At 32.1% G+C, this 14,981-nt stretch overlaps 1 protein-coding gene across 3 annotated transcripts; it reads right to left on the bottom strand.

The window, feature by feature from the left end:
* Positions 1-476: 476 nt before the first annotated feature.
* On the bottom strand, positions 477-8,680 carry LOC106052412 (uncharacterized). 3 transcript variants are annotated; one of them, XR_008777563.1, is made up of 5 exons: positions 7,990-8,680; positions 7,792-7,899; positions 6,622-6,732; positions 2,810-2,979; positions 477-1,556 (listed from the first exon to the last, which is right to left on the bottom strand). XR_008777563.1 is itself a non-coding variant. In XM_056026827.1 (4 exons), exons 1-4 carry the CDS (start codon positions 8,030-8,032, stop codon positions 1,522-1,524), a joined length of 297 nt encoding a protein of 98 aa, XP_055882802.1. In that variant the 5' UTR covers positions 8,033-8,658; the 3' UTR covers positions 481-1,521. The 3 variants fall into 3 exon arrangements, 2 of the variants coding, with proteins under 2 accessions (XP_055882802.1, XP_055882801.1); XM_056026827.1 differs by lacking the exon at positions 2,810-2,979 and having other exon boundaries at positions 481-1,556; positions 7,990-8,658; XM_056026826.1 differs by lacking the exons at positions 477-1,556; positions 2,810-2,979 and adding an exon at positions 3,419-3,604 and having other exon boundaries at positions 7,990-8,659.
* Between the last annotated feature and the right edge of the window lie 6,301 nt (positions 8,681-14,981).

Genomic DNA, 14,981 nt, shown 5'->3' with positions numbered 1-14,981 from the left:
TTTTTTTAACTCTATAATTCCTTAAGTTATTGACAGCATAATGGTCGCTCTATAAGTGGTAGAGGTATTCATTGTTTTTTGTAAACAAGTATTTTATTATGTATTTCTTGTTAAGTAGTATTCAAGCTTAATTAAGTTTAGTCAATTCATAGTTTAATTATTTTTCATGTACTTAGGTAATGTAATTTCATCATTCTCTTTATTTCATAGAGAAGATACAAGTCAGAGATACAATGCAAAAAAAAAATAAAAAAAATGCAATAATTTGTATACCCTAGTAGGCAGACTCTGATATAAACACAGCGTGTGACGCTGGAGTGAAATTGTGGACTAAATGTACATTATTTTTGGTATCGTTCCAATGTTTTGTTATGTGTATTCTAACACATTTTTTGTAAGGATAACATTTTAAAAATATAATATTAATAATAAATAAATAAATAAATAATAGTTATATAATTAAAGTTATTATTATTACTTTACGTTACCATAGTAATTGAACACAGTTCGATGTTTTGAAATAGTTTTCTAAGGAAATTTTAATAATGAATTCCACATAGCGCAATATTGCCTGCATGTTTGATGTATGTTACTATTTTATTAAAAAGTTCTCTTGAAATTTTACTAATGCTCAAAGGTTATATCAGACGTCTCTGTGGTTGTTGTGACCTTGTGCGGTGAAATGTAATGGTTATTTTACCAAATCTTGTGACAATCTTCTGTCTTCTATCAGTCTTAACGATTGCATGTCAGCCATATTGACTACTAATGTAAAAACAAACGTTATGATAAAGTATCAAAAGTACAGTTTCGTATAAGAGTGCGTCATCTCAGCTTTTTATTAATAAATTTTAAAACATTTCTTGATGATTTTATGCTGTTTTAATATAATAGGACCAATGTCCGCGTTTAGCATTCTATTCAACTTCAAACCAAAACAATTTTGTGTGTGTGTTAATTGATGTTATTTTATTTTCTTTAAAATAATACAACACTATTATTTAGCACAATTTCCAAAAATGATTCATTATAATGGAGCAGCAATCTTTTAAAAATCAAAACAACATAGAAATAGGATATAAAGAAAGTAAGCTTTCAAATTCATTGACTGTAATAAACAGATAATATTTTAATATATGGATTAACAAAAGAATTAACCAATTAAGTAATCAATAGGTAATAATTAATACATTTTGTTTTGTAAAGAAAAAAGGAAGCTTATTCCTACAGCATTAGGATATATGGTAGTGATTTTGATGTTTTTCTCCTTAGATAAGTTTTGTTTTAATAAATAATTTAAAAATATTTTTAATTTTTTGTCTGTACTGTGTTTAGGTTTAAACTTTTCAGCATTATCTAGTCCATGAACGCTCTAACTATCCCCTTGACCTTTGTCCTACAAACCGGACAATCTATCATGGCAATGGCACATTCAGAACAAGACACTAAATGTCCACAAGGCAGAAACACTACGGCTACTTCTTGATCCAAGCAAATCTTGCAGACTGTCTGCTGGCCAAGTTAGTTGTTTCTTTCTTTGAGCTCACCAAGATGATCTGTCAGAATGAACATGGAAGATTTTCATCAATTTCCTTTTTTTAACAAAATTCAGTATACTATTTTTGTTGTTAAATACATTTTGATTTGAATAGAAACAAACCTCCACTTACAACCTCCACTTACAACCTCCACTTACAACCTCCACTTACAACCTCCACTTACAACCTCCACTTACAACCTCCACTTACAACCTCCACACTTACGAGTAGGAAATAAAAATGGGCTGTTTACACTTCCTTTATTCAGCTTGCAAATTCTTGATGGGAGGAAACAGGAATCAAAAACTTGCCTGGACCCGTTTCTCGAAAACGGCTTTAACGATTTTCCTACAAATTTTACCGTTTACGTAAATCTTTAGAAAAGTAATTAAAAGCTAATAGGCCACTCAGGAAAAACTCTTGTTTGATTTTATTTTTTTTAAAGTATAATAGTCTAATAGTTGAATTTGAACTAGAGGTCCTAATGATCTTTATATTCAATATAAATAGGCCTACGTCAGTGGGTATTTCCGCATGTAATCTTTAAAGAGTCTAAAAAAAAATTACTTTTTGCGTTCTCCTGTATCTCTAGATCTATACGACTATCATTAGAATTGTATATACTTTGGACCCAGATTTTTTTCCTGGGGGGGGGGGGGACGAAATGGGGCGGCGTAAAAAAAATCCTTTTTTTTTACATCTATCATTCATTAGTTATTTAGAGCATGAAGCTGTGAGTCTCAGAGTCACGAGATTTGAAGTAAGAAGAGTGGCCAGGAGGAAAGAGCGCCGAACGAACAAAAAGCTGAGAGAAGAAGCAGGCCTATCTGCAACTGACCAACCCCACCCATGTCACGTATGCGGCTGGCTTGTTAAAGCGAGGATTGGACTTAACAGTTATCTTCGAGTCCATAGAAAATGAGAAATGTGCTCAAATACATATATATAAGTTGTATAAAGAAGGCAATGTCTTAAAACATATTTTTTAGTTTTACGCTGATACAGAATTCGCAAAATATTTGGATTTAAAAAATGCGAAATTCAACTACACTACAATTGTAAGAGACTTCTTAATAAATTGTATCCGAAAATGATTAAAGCTATATCATGGGATAGAAAGTGAAATTCATTTTGGAAAACAATTAATAAAATGTATTCTATTCACTTGTGCCACATTTTTAAGCATCTAAGGTATGTGTGCTGAAAAAAATTATAACCTAGAATTATTTTTTTTACTATTTTTTTTACGATAGTAAATTTAGAGAATTTACCATGACACACAGCACAGGTTTCATTTACATTCAGCAACCCTTGCTAGTAACGTTAGCATTGACGGTATCCTCTTTTTAGAATACCTCCTCTATTCAGATCGCTTATTCGGAGTGAGCAAAAATTGAAACCTGGTTGCTCACGTTTCTTGAAAACAACTCTAACGATTGTCCTAGAAATTAGATAATTGATGTATATTGTTAGGAAAAGAATGACTAGCTCGGCTCCATTTAAAAACAATTAGTTTGACCGTTTTAATTTTAAAAGTATAAAAAGAAGTTTACATTTTTGCTTTAGGACTTGAAACTATTTAACTTGAAACTATTTAGCTGGAAACTATTTAACTTGAAACTATTTAACTTGAAACTATTTAGCTTGAAACTATTTAACTTGAAACTATTTAACTTGAAACTATTTAGCTTGAAACTATTTAACTTGAAACTATTTAACTTGAAACTATTTAACTTGAAACTATTTAACTTGAAACTATTTAACTTGAAACTATTTAGCTTGAAACTATTTAACTTGAAACTATTTAACTTGAAACTATTTAGCTTGAAACTATTTAACTTGAAACTATTTAACTTGAAACTATTTAACTTGAGACTATTTAACTTGAAACTATTTAACTTGAAACTATTTAACTTGAAACTATTTAACTTGAAACTATTTAACTTGAAACTATTTAACTTGAAACGGTTACCTCTTCGTGTATTTCCGCATGTAGGCCCTAGTCGTTGAAGAGTTTATTAAATAAATGTTACGAGAAGTTTTCGCAGCATCTTGTAAGTCTAGATCTTAAAAATATTATATAGATTATTAATATTAATATAGAATATTATGAAGTCTAGTAGATTGATACATTGTCTTAACCAGGATTTTATATCGGGAGTGGAAGGGGAGGGGGGTAATAGGACGAGGAAAAATGTTGCTATTATTTAAAATCTAAAATTTATTAGTTTTTTTTAAGAGCCAAAAAAAAAAAAATTAAAATAAAAAGGTTAAATAAGTTGTACGACGGTAGTATGTCTATACAAAAAAAATATTTTCTTGTTGATGTATGGAGAAAAACGACAATCATTATTTGTAACTTTGTAAATTTAATATAAATTGTATTTTAAAGTTACATTTGTTTTTATTTTTAGCCAGATGTTATATTGAATTGAAATGTACATTTAACAAAAGAGAAGCAAGAAAAGCAAAACTGCACTTCCTTTAAAAAGGTTTATTTGATTATAATGTTAGTTTGTATAACATAAAATGGTCTTTAAAAAAGGTACATAGCCTAATAGTAATAATTAGTCTAAGCTTTTCAAAGAAATAACATTTTGTATGCATTCAAGGAAACTTTTTATTGCTTTTATATAAATTATTAAATTCTTCAAACATTTTCATTTTCTTTATTTTCAAAGTACCCTTAATAATAACGATAATTTCATCAATACACTATTTGTGATAATGTTTCCAATTCAAATAGGAGATTGAAATGAAACTTAACAGATGAAGCAATCAAAATGCTATTGATAAATAAATAAATGAATCTTTAAGTTACTATATGACTATATGGATCGTATCATAGAAATGAGAAATGAGTCTCTGGACATTCACTGTGGTCAGAACGATGTTGTCCACAGAGCAGTTCCGCCTGTCCACTCGGTTGATGTTTCTAAAGGAGTGGCCAGTGTCAATACAGTCCTGGATCAGCGGAGTGGAAGTACTACTATGTACTGCAAGCTGCCTCATTGACTGCTGATTTTTCCTTAGGGTTGACTACCAAAGCCTTTCCCATATTTGGATACAACAGAGTTTTGAATTTATTCTTCTAGGTGTGTAGCCATCCAAGGCGGACAACCCGACCTAGCCAAAGCTTATTGGTGCCTGTTACTCGCCTTTCTCCTTTTAATAAAAACAGTTCCGCCAGACTCAATATCAGAGACATACGTGATGGCCAGAAGTTGGACTGGTTGTTAGAGGCTATTTGAAAAGCAAATCCTTAGAATAATTTTATAGATAGTGGACGTGCTTATAACCATCATCATGTCCGTTATTGACAACCCTTAGGAACCTCTGTTAGTATGCTAATGTAGATATTAAAGCAGTTAGTTTCGAATACAAATTAAACATGAACTTTACAGAATGTAAACAGCAAAATGAAAATAGCAGCAAAAGATTTTTAGATAACAGAATGGTAGCGTTAATACCGCTAGAAACTAATACCAGCGAAAGTTATACTCTGAGTATTTGCTTTAGTGTTAGAATTAGTAGGATTTGGACAGCTGGTGTATCTTTTAAGAAGTTAAAATTTAAAAGAAAAAAGTTTGCTAAAAAATTGGATGTTCATTACTGTTTACTACTTTTTAGCGGTCCCCGAAAGGGGAAAAGATGCTATAAGTTTTGTGTGGTATGTCTGTCCGTCCGACCGTCCCATTAACACCTCGTAAACTAGAAAAGATATTGAAAATCCGACAGACATTATGATATTTTAGACCTTTCAAAGTTCTGATGCAACGGTTACTTTTTTTTCTTTCTGAAAGCGAAAAATTTAATTTTTAAATGAATTATGCAGACAGTTTTTTTTTTCATAAAATGACACATATTTACTATTTATAGTAACAAACACAGGAGGCTACTTAGTAAGGGAGATGACTTTTTACCATGCTTTTAACACATTTATGCAAACGGTTTTAGATTTTTGTCAAAAATTTTTTACAAATGTATTGCTAAGTTAAGTAACTAATTACATTTACAAAAAAAAATATATATATATAAGTGAAACATAATTGAAAACAACAACTAATAAGTAGATTGTCATATTATCAGCGCAGTTATAAAATCGAAGGTAATTTAACTTAAGGAATTTCATTTCCCTTGACGTTATAAATAATTAACATAGGACACCAGTCACCAGTTAGGCCAGTGACACATCTAGCTTCACCTTCTCTTTCACCTAACCCCTGGATCTGCTGGACACAGGAGCTGTCAACCTTCTTTTTCCATTTTTCTAATTCATTTGCCTTTGATATAATTTCATTATGATATTCTTTCTGAAAATATTGAAACCTGTCTTTTTACCTGCCTGGGTGGACCACTTCAGGGGCCGATTGTGAGGTTGTGTTTCCACAGAAACTTTCTTTGTATCCTTGTTTTTTGTTGTTTTTAATCTTCATTTTACAATCTTGTCGCATTGAAACAATTATAGCTTTCTTTCTTTGATCAGGTAAAAAAAAAATCCCCCATCCAAAAATATTATTGATATAAAAATAGAAACTTATTATATTGTAATATTTATAATTGTGCGTCTTTTATCCTTCTATATAGTCATGGATAGTTCTTATTCCATCTCTTGTTTTGGTCACACAGAGTAGGATCATTTGGTAGCATGTTTTCTTTTTTACATTAGCATTTTAGCTCTAGGTCATTTTTTAATATTGTAGAAAACATTTCTACGCTAATCTTGTTTCACGCTATCATGACGATGTCAACAAACCAATTATAATTTCAATGATGGGCTGTTTGCACTTAAACTTTTATCATGACAGAATCCTTCATCTAAATACCTCTTCTTACACTTCAATTAAAAGTTATTATTTTTCTTTTCTATTTTCTGTATATGAGTTCTCTCTCTCTCCCTCTCTCTCTCTCTCTCTCTGTCTCTGTCTCTCTCTCTCTCTCTCTAGGGAAAGCAACATGCACCAATGAAAAAAGTTAAAAAGTGTTGAAGCAGAAATGGTTTCATCTAGTGTCAAGCAATATCTATTCAAGCTGAATACGCAATGCACACAAAGTTTTATAAACAAAGAAAACAATTTCAAACCTAGGTCTTTCTTAGTGACCAATGACTTTGTCTTAATACAATGTGGATTCACTGGACATTTCATTTCTTTACTCAATCTTTCAAGAAGCACATCAGAAGACAGAGGAACCGCTAAAAATAGTTACATTATTTATAGTGCATGGTATTATTGTCAATATCTATATATATTATTGAAAGTAAGGTGTATGAATGTATGTATGTATGTATGTATGTATGTATGTCATAGAAATCAAAACCGTTTGACCAAACTTGATAAAACTTGTCAGAAATGTTCCTTAGATTATAGCGGAGACCTTAATGTCTCTCCCACAACCAGCGCCCTAAAACTCGAAACTTTTTAACAAATCGGGTAAACCCAATTACTTAATTATACTTCATGTTCATGGCAAAATAAAAACATTTGAAGAAAACATTCTCAGCCTGGTATGGCAATCTGAACATTAAAAAAAATAATTTCATAGAATCCTTAAAGCTGCTACTAAAGTCATTGGCAAAAGACAAACCCCATTTGGGCAGCTGTTTGAGACAGATATCTATATAAAGCTGAAAAGATTCTAGAAATAACAAATTATGAGTGAGTCTGGTGTGGATGTACATTTTCTTTTTATTGTTATAATGTTTTGTTTGGTGTAATGCACAAATTGTAAGACAAATTTCATTACGGATAATAAAGATTATTATTATTATTATGTTAGAAATGAACGAGTAGTCATTCTCTGGCGCTGCCAGGGTCGAGTTTCGCTAAAGAGAAACAAAATTCATCGTAGTCCCTTTAACAGTTTCCACTGAGGAATTTTCTGGTGATGTGGCAGGTCTGCAGCAGTACCGCCTTCTGACAGGCAACGAAGATGTTCTTCTTATTATTATTATTATTATTATTATTATTATTATTGTTTTAGTATTATTTTTTTTGACATAGCACTAAATCCAATGTACTATATTAGCAGTAATTTCCTAGGGCCCGCGAGTCATATCTGGCTAGTTTATATATCAATAGAGAGAGAGAGAGAGAGAAAGATAGAGAGAGAGAGAGAAAGATATAGAGAGAAAGAGAGAAAGTAAAAAAAATGGCGAAATTTTGAATTTATTACTTGTGTATTACATCTTCAAGCAACATATTGAATACAATTTCAGGCTATTGCGAACATATCCTCACTACTATCAACTTACTTTCTTCTTTCAGTAATGTAGCTGTCTCGATGGCATCCTTTTCTGTATATCCCAATGTCAAGACAGCTTTTACAGCTGGGTCTCTTTTCAATGAGCTTTCAATGGTTTCTGTGCATAAAAAAATAATTGTTTACCAAATATATTAACTATTTCCAACTCTTTCTATTTGAACTATAATTTAATATCAGTCTTACTCACCAATGTAGACAGGGATCAAACATCTATCAGTGACCATCTTCATTGAAATCTTTGGTCCATTCAAGAATTTTAGGTGATTGTAAAAAAGACAAAATGAAAATGAAACGCTTACAGTTTTTTAAAAAACTAAATATTGTAAATACAATAAAATGAATCCACTCTTAGCTAATGTGTAAATAACAAATGAAATTATGGCTGTACAGTCTAAATACATTCAATAGAAATAAAACAATAAAATGGAATTCCAATCAATAGAGACACATCGAGATTTAGAGCAAATAGTCCAATAGAAGCCTAGGCTAATTGCTTTAATAATTTCATATAGTTCTTCGTAAAAAGAGTTCAATAAGTCAAGGGCTAATAACTTCCAGATGATTAAGCAAATAATTTATATTATTTAATAGACGTCTCGGTAAAATAATAATAACACAAATTATAAAACGCTGTTCACAAACATATTGTGGGCATAAAACTAGGAGTAATAAAAGCAAATACAACTCAATACGTTGTGCACAGTTAAGTTCTTCTTGAACTAGTAAAGCATGGGGTTTGTCCGAGCCAACCAAGAGCCTACATTTCATTCTTTAGTCCGTGCACTGAAATGGCCCGGAAACCGTTAATTAAATATTTAATGCGAAAAATATAAAATCTTAAAAAAAAAAAACCATAAAGGAAAGAACTCCGCAATTACAACTATATCTCTCAATAATATAGAAGTTATTTCCCTTTTACGATTTAAAACATTATTAATTAAAAATAATTGATTAATTTTTCAAATGTGTCAGGTTTTGTTTGTACAATAAATAATTGTTTCAAGTTTCTACTTGATCTGAGAATGGGTGTGGGAGAACTAGCGTGTTAATTTATCTAAGACACGAAATACTACATATTTAGCTATATCTGTAAATACTGAAGGATTAGTTTCCCTTGTTGGTAGCAGACAAAATATTAATTAACCAGTTATTAATTGACTGAATGGTTCATTTTTTTTTAAATTAATGTCTTGTCTATGTCAATAAATAATTGTACAAAGTTTCAGCTTGATACGAGAATGGGTGTGGGAGAAATAACTTGTATATACTTTCTACCAGACAGACAGAGTGATAAAAGGAATGTAATAAAAATCATCATAAACATTCATATACATCATAGTTTCTCTCATATGTTTTATGAATTGAATCCTCATTGTACGGGGCGCAACAACATACACATCTAAAAAATATTGAAAATATCGTAAGCTATCAATGGAACTTCCTATCTATTTTGTTTTACTGTTTTCTTTAATTTATTTTCTAGTTTGACGAATGTGTAAATATGAAAATATTCAATGTATTAACTAGGATATTTTTTTTATTGATTGTCCGTAACATCCAAATAAAATATTTTATTTATTGTTTATTATTATTTTGAAAAGCAAGGCTATGTTGAGGGCGTGAGACAACACATAGAACAGTACAATCTCAAATTACAATGTGGTGAGGGTGTGAGACAACACATAGAACAGTACAATCTCAAATTACAATGTGGTGAGGGCGTGAGACAATACGTAGAACAGTGCAATCTCAAATTACAATGTGGTGAGGGTGTGAGACAATACATAGAACAGTGCAATCTCAAATTACAATGTGGTGAGGGTGTGAGACAATACATAGAACAGTACAATCTCAAATTACAATGTGGTGAGGGTGTGAGACAACACGTAGAACAGTGCAATCTCAAATTACAATGTGGTGAGGGCGTGATACAATACATAAAACAGTGCAATCTCAAATTACAATGTGGTGAGGGCGTGAGACAACACATAGAACAGTAATACTACTTTATATGAGTATAAATCGTAGAACTTTTTTTAGTTGAATTCTTTACAGACGAAACGTTTACATCTCCTTATCACTGGCCTACATCAAATGTGCACCGACAAAGTAGAACAGATCAAAATAGGATCGAGTCATACGTGTCTCTAAAAATAGAATAGTCTTTTCTTTAACAATGAAAAATGAATCTACATTCTAGGTCATTCTAAGTTGTTTGTAAAGGAATGTGTAAGCATAGGATAGGAATTAAGCCTATTATTATACCGAAACGCACCAGATAGAAATAATAGATTTGTTTCTTTACACGTACAAACTGACCCACAACGTTTCAAACAATTCTTGACCTACTGTTTCACACGTTTTAAAAGTACGTACAAGTAAAACACTTTGAGATGAGTTCAAAACTCAGTTCGTCTTCAGTGAATGCGATCAAGAGAAGGAAAACATTAGAAATAATTTTATTAACACAAAAAAAGGCTTATGTCATGTGTACTTGTATCCATTAGTTTAGATCAGTCATGTAATTAAATTTGTAATACAATTAGACCAGTGATTCCCAAAGTGGTCTATATAGACCCCCAGGGGTCTACGAAGACTTCCAAGGGGTCTACAAAAGTGAAAAAATAAATTGGGGGTCTATGAGATGTCCATGGGGTCTACGATGATGGTTTTCATTTCATTTCATTTGAGACTTTAATTTTCACTCCCATTAATGTAATTATTTCCTACACTAATATATAATTTTTACCTTTAATCCTTTAAATATTTTTACTGCTATACAAACGAAAAATTGTTGCATTTAATTTCAATACTTATTTAAATATATATTAATTGTGTCTAGATGTAAGTTATGTTTAACAAAAAGAAATGTAGATTGTACATCGTTGATTTTTTAAAATTGGGATTCATTCCTTCCTTTTCAAACAAGCGGTTGCTTAAGTGCCTTTTTGTGACGATATGAAACTAATTACACTGGAGGATAATTTGATAAGAAGATAAAAGTTTGAAAAAGATGAAGTTCAGAATAGATCCACAAAATCTCTTTTTAACATCATAAAGAGAAGATGATGGTTTGTGAGAGTTTAAATTTAAGTTTTATCAATAACAATGACATCTGTATAACTTGAATTTAACTTCAAATGTCACTTTAAATTACTTTTTCACTCTTAGACTCACTACAGTTAGAAATTCGTTTTTAAAAATGTTGATGAATTTGCAAAAATGCAATACAAGTAAGCAGGGGTCTACGGAAAATCAGAAACCATGGCAAGAAGTCTACGAGAAAAAATGTTTGGGAACCACTGATCTAGACTAACAATAAAAAAGTATTTATAAAAATTAAAAAAAAAAAAAAAAAGAAACGACATTATTTTGAATTTGTGAACTAAATCCTCTCAGACTTCTCAAGCCAACGTGGATAAGCACTGTACTCTTTCGTAGAGGTTATAAACATGGAAGATTGTATAGTTGTCTAGTGTTTCTATTTCATGTTTGTGTTCAGTAAGCCTGAGACAGCAGCCTAATATAAAGTTAACTAATACAGCTTATACCACTACTTCAGCCAAGTACTATTTTATTCCCTTGTTTGAAATAACAAACAAAGTAGTTTATTACCAATAGCTAATTAATTAATTTGTTATTTTTTTTAAATTGATTCTTGTGTTTTCAGGTAAAAGAAATAATTGTGTAAAACTTCAGCTTGATCCGAGGTTGGGTGTTGGATAAACAACGTGTACAAACGTTTAGACAGACAGAGTGAGCTGATATATAAGCTTTGTCATAAGTACATAAGTTGTCACTAACAGAAGTGGAGAAACCAGTTAAACCCAATAGTCTAGCCCTAGCCAATCAACCATGGAGAAGTGGACTACTTTTTGAGAAAAAAAATATATTTACATGGCTCTAAAGTAAATACAAGGTACATGAACATTTTGGCGACGTTTCAACACTACGTCAACATGAACGAGAACAATGATTTCGCCTTATTTGGAAATATGTGTCGGCTCTGTATCGTTGGTGAAAGAGGGTATTGGGAGGAGTGTGTGGGACTGGGTGGGTCACGTGACTGTATACCTTTGGATGGCATTATGTTGGACTGACGAATCAAATAGATATTATTTTTGGAGTATCTGGTTAGACGAGTGGTTGAGAGACGCAGGGTCTAAGATTCATGTCCTGATCAAGACTATATATTTTTTTGTACTTTTTACTTTTCTTCTCTCATTTAAAATGTTCTATTTACTGCTGTCTGCATATATGCAACATGTAGGCATCATTGTATTGTTTCAGCACTAAGAACCATGTATTCTGGTCACACATTTAAACATTCACAGTCATGTACATTTTAAAAAGTGTCAGAAACAAGCTGAATATAAATAACTAGTCGACCGGCAACGTAGCATACGCCGCTATTTTGCAGGGCCGGCCTTAGGCCACTGCAACCTTTGCGACCGCATTGTACCCGCACTTTCATAGGACCCGCATGTTCACAGGACCCGCGCTCATTCAAGGTGTATAAATTATTAAATTAAACCATTTTATAACTTAAAACATATTTCCCGTGCCCTCCTGTCGATTTACCAGGAGCTCATGGAAATCTCCCAAAATTACAAAATATACGAAAAAGTCCAATATACGGAAATATGTAGACGAAAATTGTCATTTTGGGGTGTCATTCAATATGGAAAACGCCAATCCCACTCGCGGAATTATGCATCAGCCGTAATTGTGTAATCTGGTGAAAGAAGCTTCTCGCGCATCAAACTAATGAAGAATTACTTGAGGTCAACCATTCTCAAAGATAGATTGAAACATTTGGTAATTCTCGCTATTGAGCGGGATCTGTGTAGGAAACAGAATTATTATGATATACTGTATGACTTTGGAACGTAGTAAAAAATGAATACAATGCATAGACGAATTTATTTTCTAATACAAACTCTTAAATTTCACTTATTTTCCGCTTCCCTACCTAAACTTGGCCCCGCGAAATCCGTTTCGCACAGGGCCCCACAATAGTTAAGTCCGGCACTGCTATTTACATATATATATATATATATATATATATATATATATATATATATATATATATATATATATATATATATATATACATAGAAGATTAATCTCTTTCCATGACTTCTTGGTCACAATGGTTAAGTCCGGCCCTGCTATTTAATGTTTGTAAAATGTTTGTTTGTAAAATGTTTTACAATGCTTCGGATGTTCCTTTAGAGTTGAAGATAGTTTACTTCCTAGTCCAAACCTTCCGCAGGACAAAGGGGGATGGGGCGGGCAGGGTTTGATAAATTAAATGAATGTTCAGCGCCCAGGCAGCCATCGTAGTGTGAACAATACTCTTGTGTTCTCGTGGGGTGACTATCAGCAGAAATAAGAGAGTGATCTTTCCTTTACTTCTTACTACTCGACAAAATCTTGAGGGAAGAAGAGAATTATATATATAGATATTTATGTTCAGAGAGGGGAGAGCACCATTCAGTCTCAGCCATATCACTCAATAATGCAAGTTTTATTCCCCTTTTTCTTCAACAATATTAATTGATTATCACTGATTGATTAACTAATTGTTTAATCCTATACTCTTGTATGCATATATATATATATATATATATATATATATATATATATATATATATATATATATATATATTGTGATAGGAATATTATTATAATTTAAATTCAACAATTCCATTAAGGCTTTAAATTGAAGATAAGGTTAAACCTCGTCTTCTCAAGATGTCCACCGTACCAGTGTGAACCTGCATTATAACGTTCTAATCTATTATAATAGAATGCTTTCTGATTGACAATGCAGGGATAAGTGGTCCGCGATCCGCGTACAACCGAATCCCGCTCTATGGTTTTACCCTCTGACACCCTCTGCCACTGAGCAAGTGCCTAAGCAGGGACAATGAGTCATGGGCCACTAGTGATTTAAGTTCGAGCCCCCTGAAGATGCTATTCCAATGCTGCTATAGATCCGGGGGGCCAGCATTTCTTCTAGTCGCATCATTTGTATCTCAAAATAAAAGGACCGATTGATAAATGTAAATATGGCAGTTTCATTGATGTCATATGTAAATTATGAGTGAGTCTTTTGTGAATGCACATTTTGTTTTTTATAGTTATAATGTTTTGTTTGGTCTAATGCACAAATTCTAGGGCAAATCTGCTTACGGACAATAACATTATTATTATTTTTATTAAAATATATGCAATAATTTTGGTAAGTCTGAGTAACCCCCCCCACACACACACAAAAGATTAGAAAATAATAAACTTAGAATACAAATGTCCCTTTAAAATGTAAGTACATGTAATATTATAAAGACATTGATTTGGATCAATAAGAATGATACGATTTTGCTGAGATGACAGATCATCCTAATTTTGTTCCGTTTTTTCATTTAAATCTGAGATGCGGTTACACTTCGAAAGTTCCTATTTTTTTTTTAGTTTTAATGTCTACAAACGCTGAAATGAAAACCTAACTTAAATATGAAGTTAGAAAAGGCAAAATGTATTTCAGATCTTTTTATTTTAATACCGGATACACATTTTTACCCTTCAAAAAATGGCAGCGATCATTATTACGATTGGGTTGAGACACACGTAGTGAGCAGACTGCGGTCTTGGGCTCGCTTGTTAGAATCGGTCAAAGGCCGAGCTAACCACTGCCGATTACTTCCTTCAGATTCTGTAATGTAGCCACCACAAACCATGGAAGGACTGTCATAACAGTCACATGTCTCTGATAACGGCGCCCTTGTGGAACGGTGTGGTGGACATGCTGGACTGGATTGTCAGATCTCTCTCTTAGTTTCTCCCCGGATTAGATTTAATAACACAGTGAAAAGCTCATCCAAGGTAACCCGAGAAGGGCCATACCTGTTGTTCGCCTTTCCACATCTGTAATCAAAATAGTGTTATAGTACCAGGGCTGGATTTAAGTAACCATGTGGCAGAATTTTTATGAGGCCCATACCCTTTTTGGACATATTTCATAAAATTGCACGTATGCTACTTATATCTAACACCATGCCGTATTTGACAAGAAAGAAATATGATATTTTTTAATTTGATCCCAATTTCCTTCTCTAAAAAAATAAAAATAATACAAAATTAATAAATACCAAAAAAAAAATATTATAAAAGAAA

Source organism: Biomphalaria glabrata, chromosome 4 (genome assembly GCF_947242115.1).
Source record: "Biomphalaria glabrata chromosome 4, xgBioGlab47.1, whole genome shotgun sequence".
In the NCBI taxonomy this organism is placed as follows: domain Eukaryota; kingdom Metazoa; phylum Mollusca; class Gastropoda; family Planorbidae; genus Biomphalaria; species Biomphalaria glabrata.
The sequence above is the reverse complement of the archived record's forward strand: the minus strand, read 5'-3'. Positions and strand labels throughout refer to the sequence as shown.

Excerpts from the sequence above, each read along its gene's own strand:
- LOC106052412 (XM_056026826.1), bottom strand. The coding sequence starts at position 8,032 with ATGAAGATGGTCACTGATAGATGTTTGATCCCTGTCTACATTG. Across the intron at positions 6,733-7,791 it reads TACATTACTGAAAGAAGAAA|CGGTTCCTCTGTCTTCTGAT; the intron begins GTAAGTTGATAG and ends AACTATTTTTAG. Across the intron at positions 3,605-6,621 it reads GGTCACTAAGAAAGACCTAG|ATCTAGACTTACAAGATGCT; the intron begins GTTTGAAATTGT and ends AATATTTTTAAG.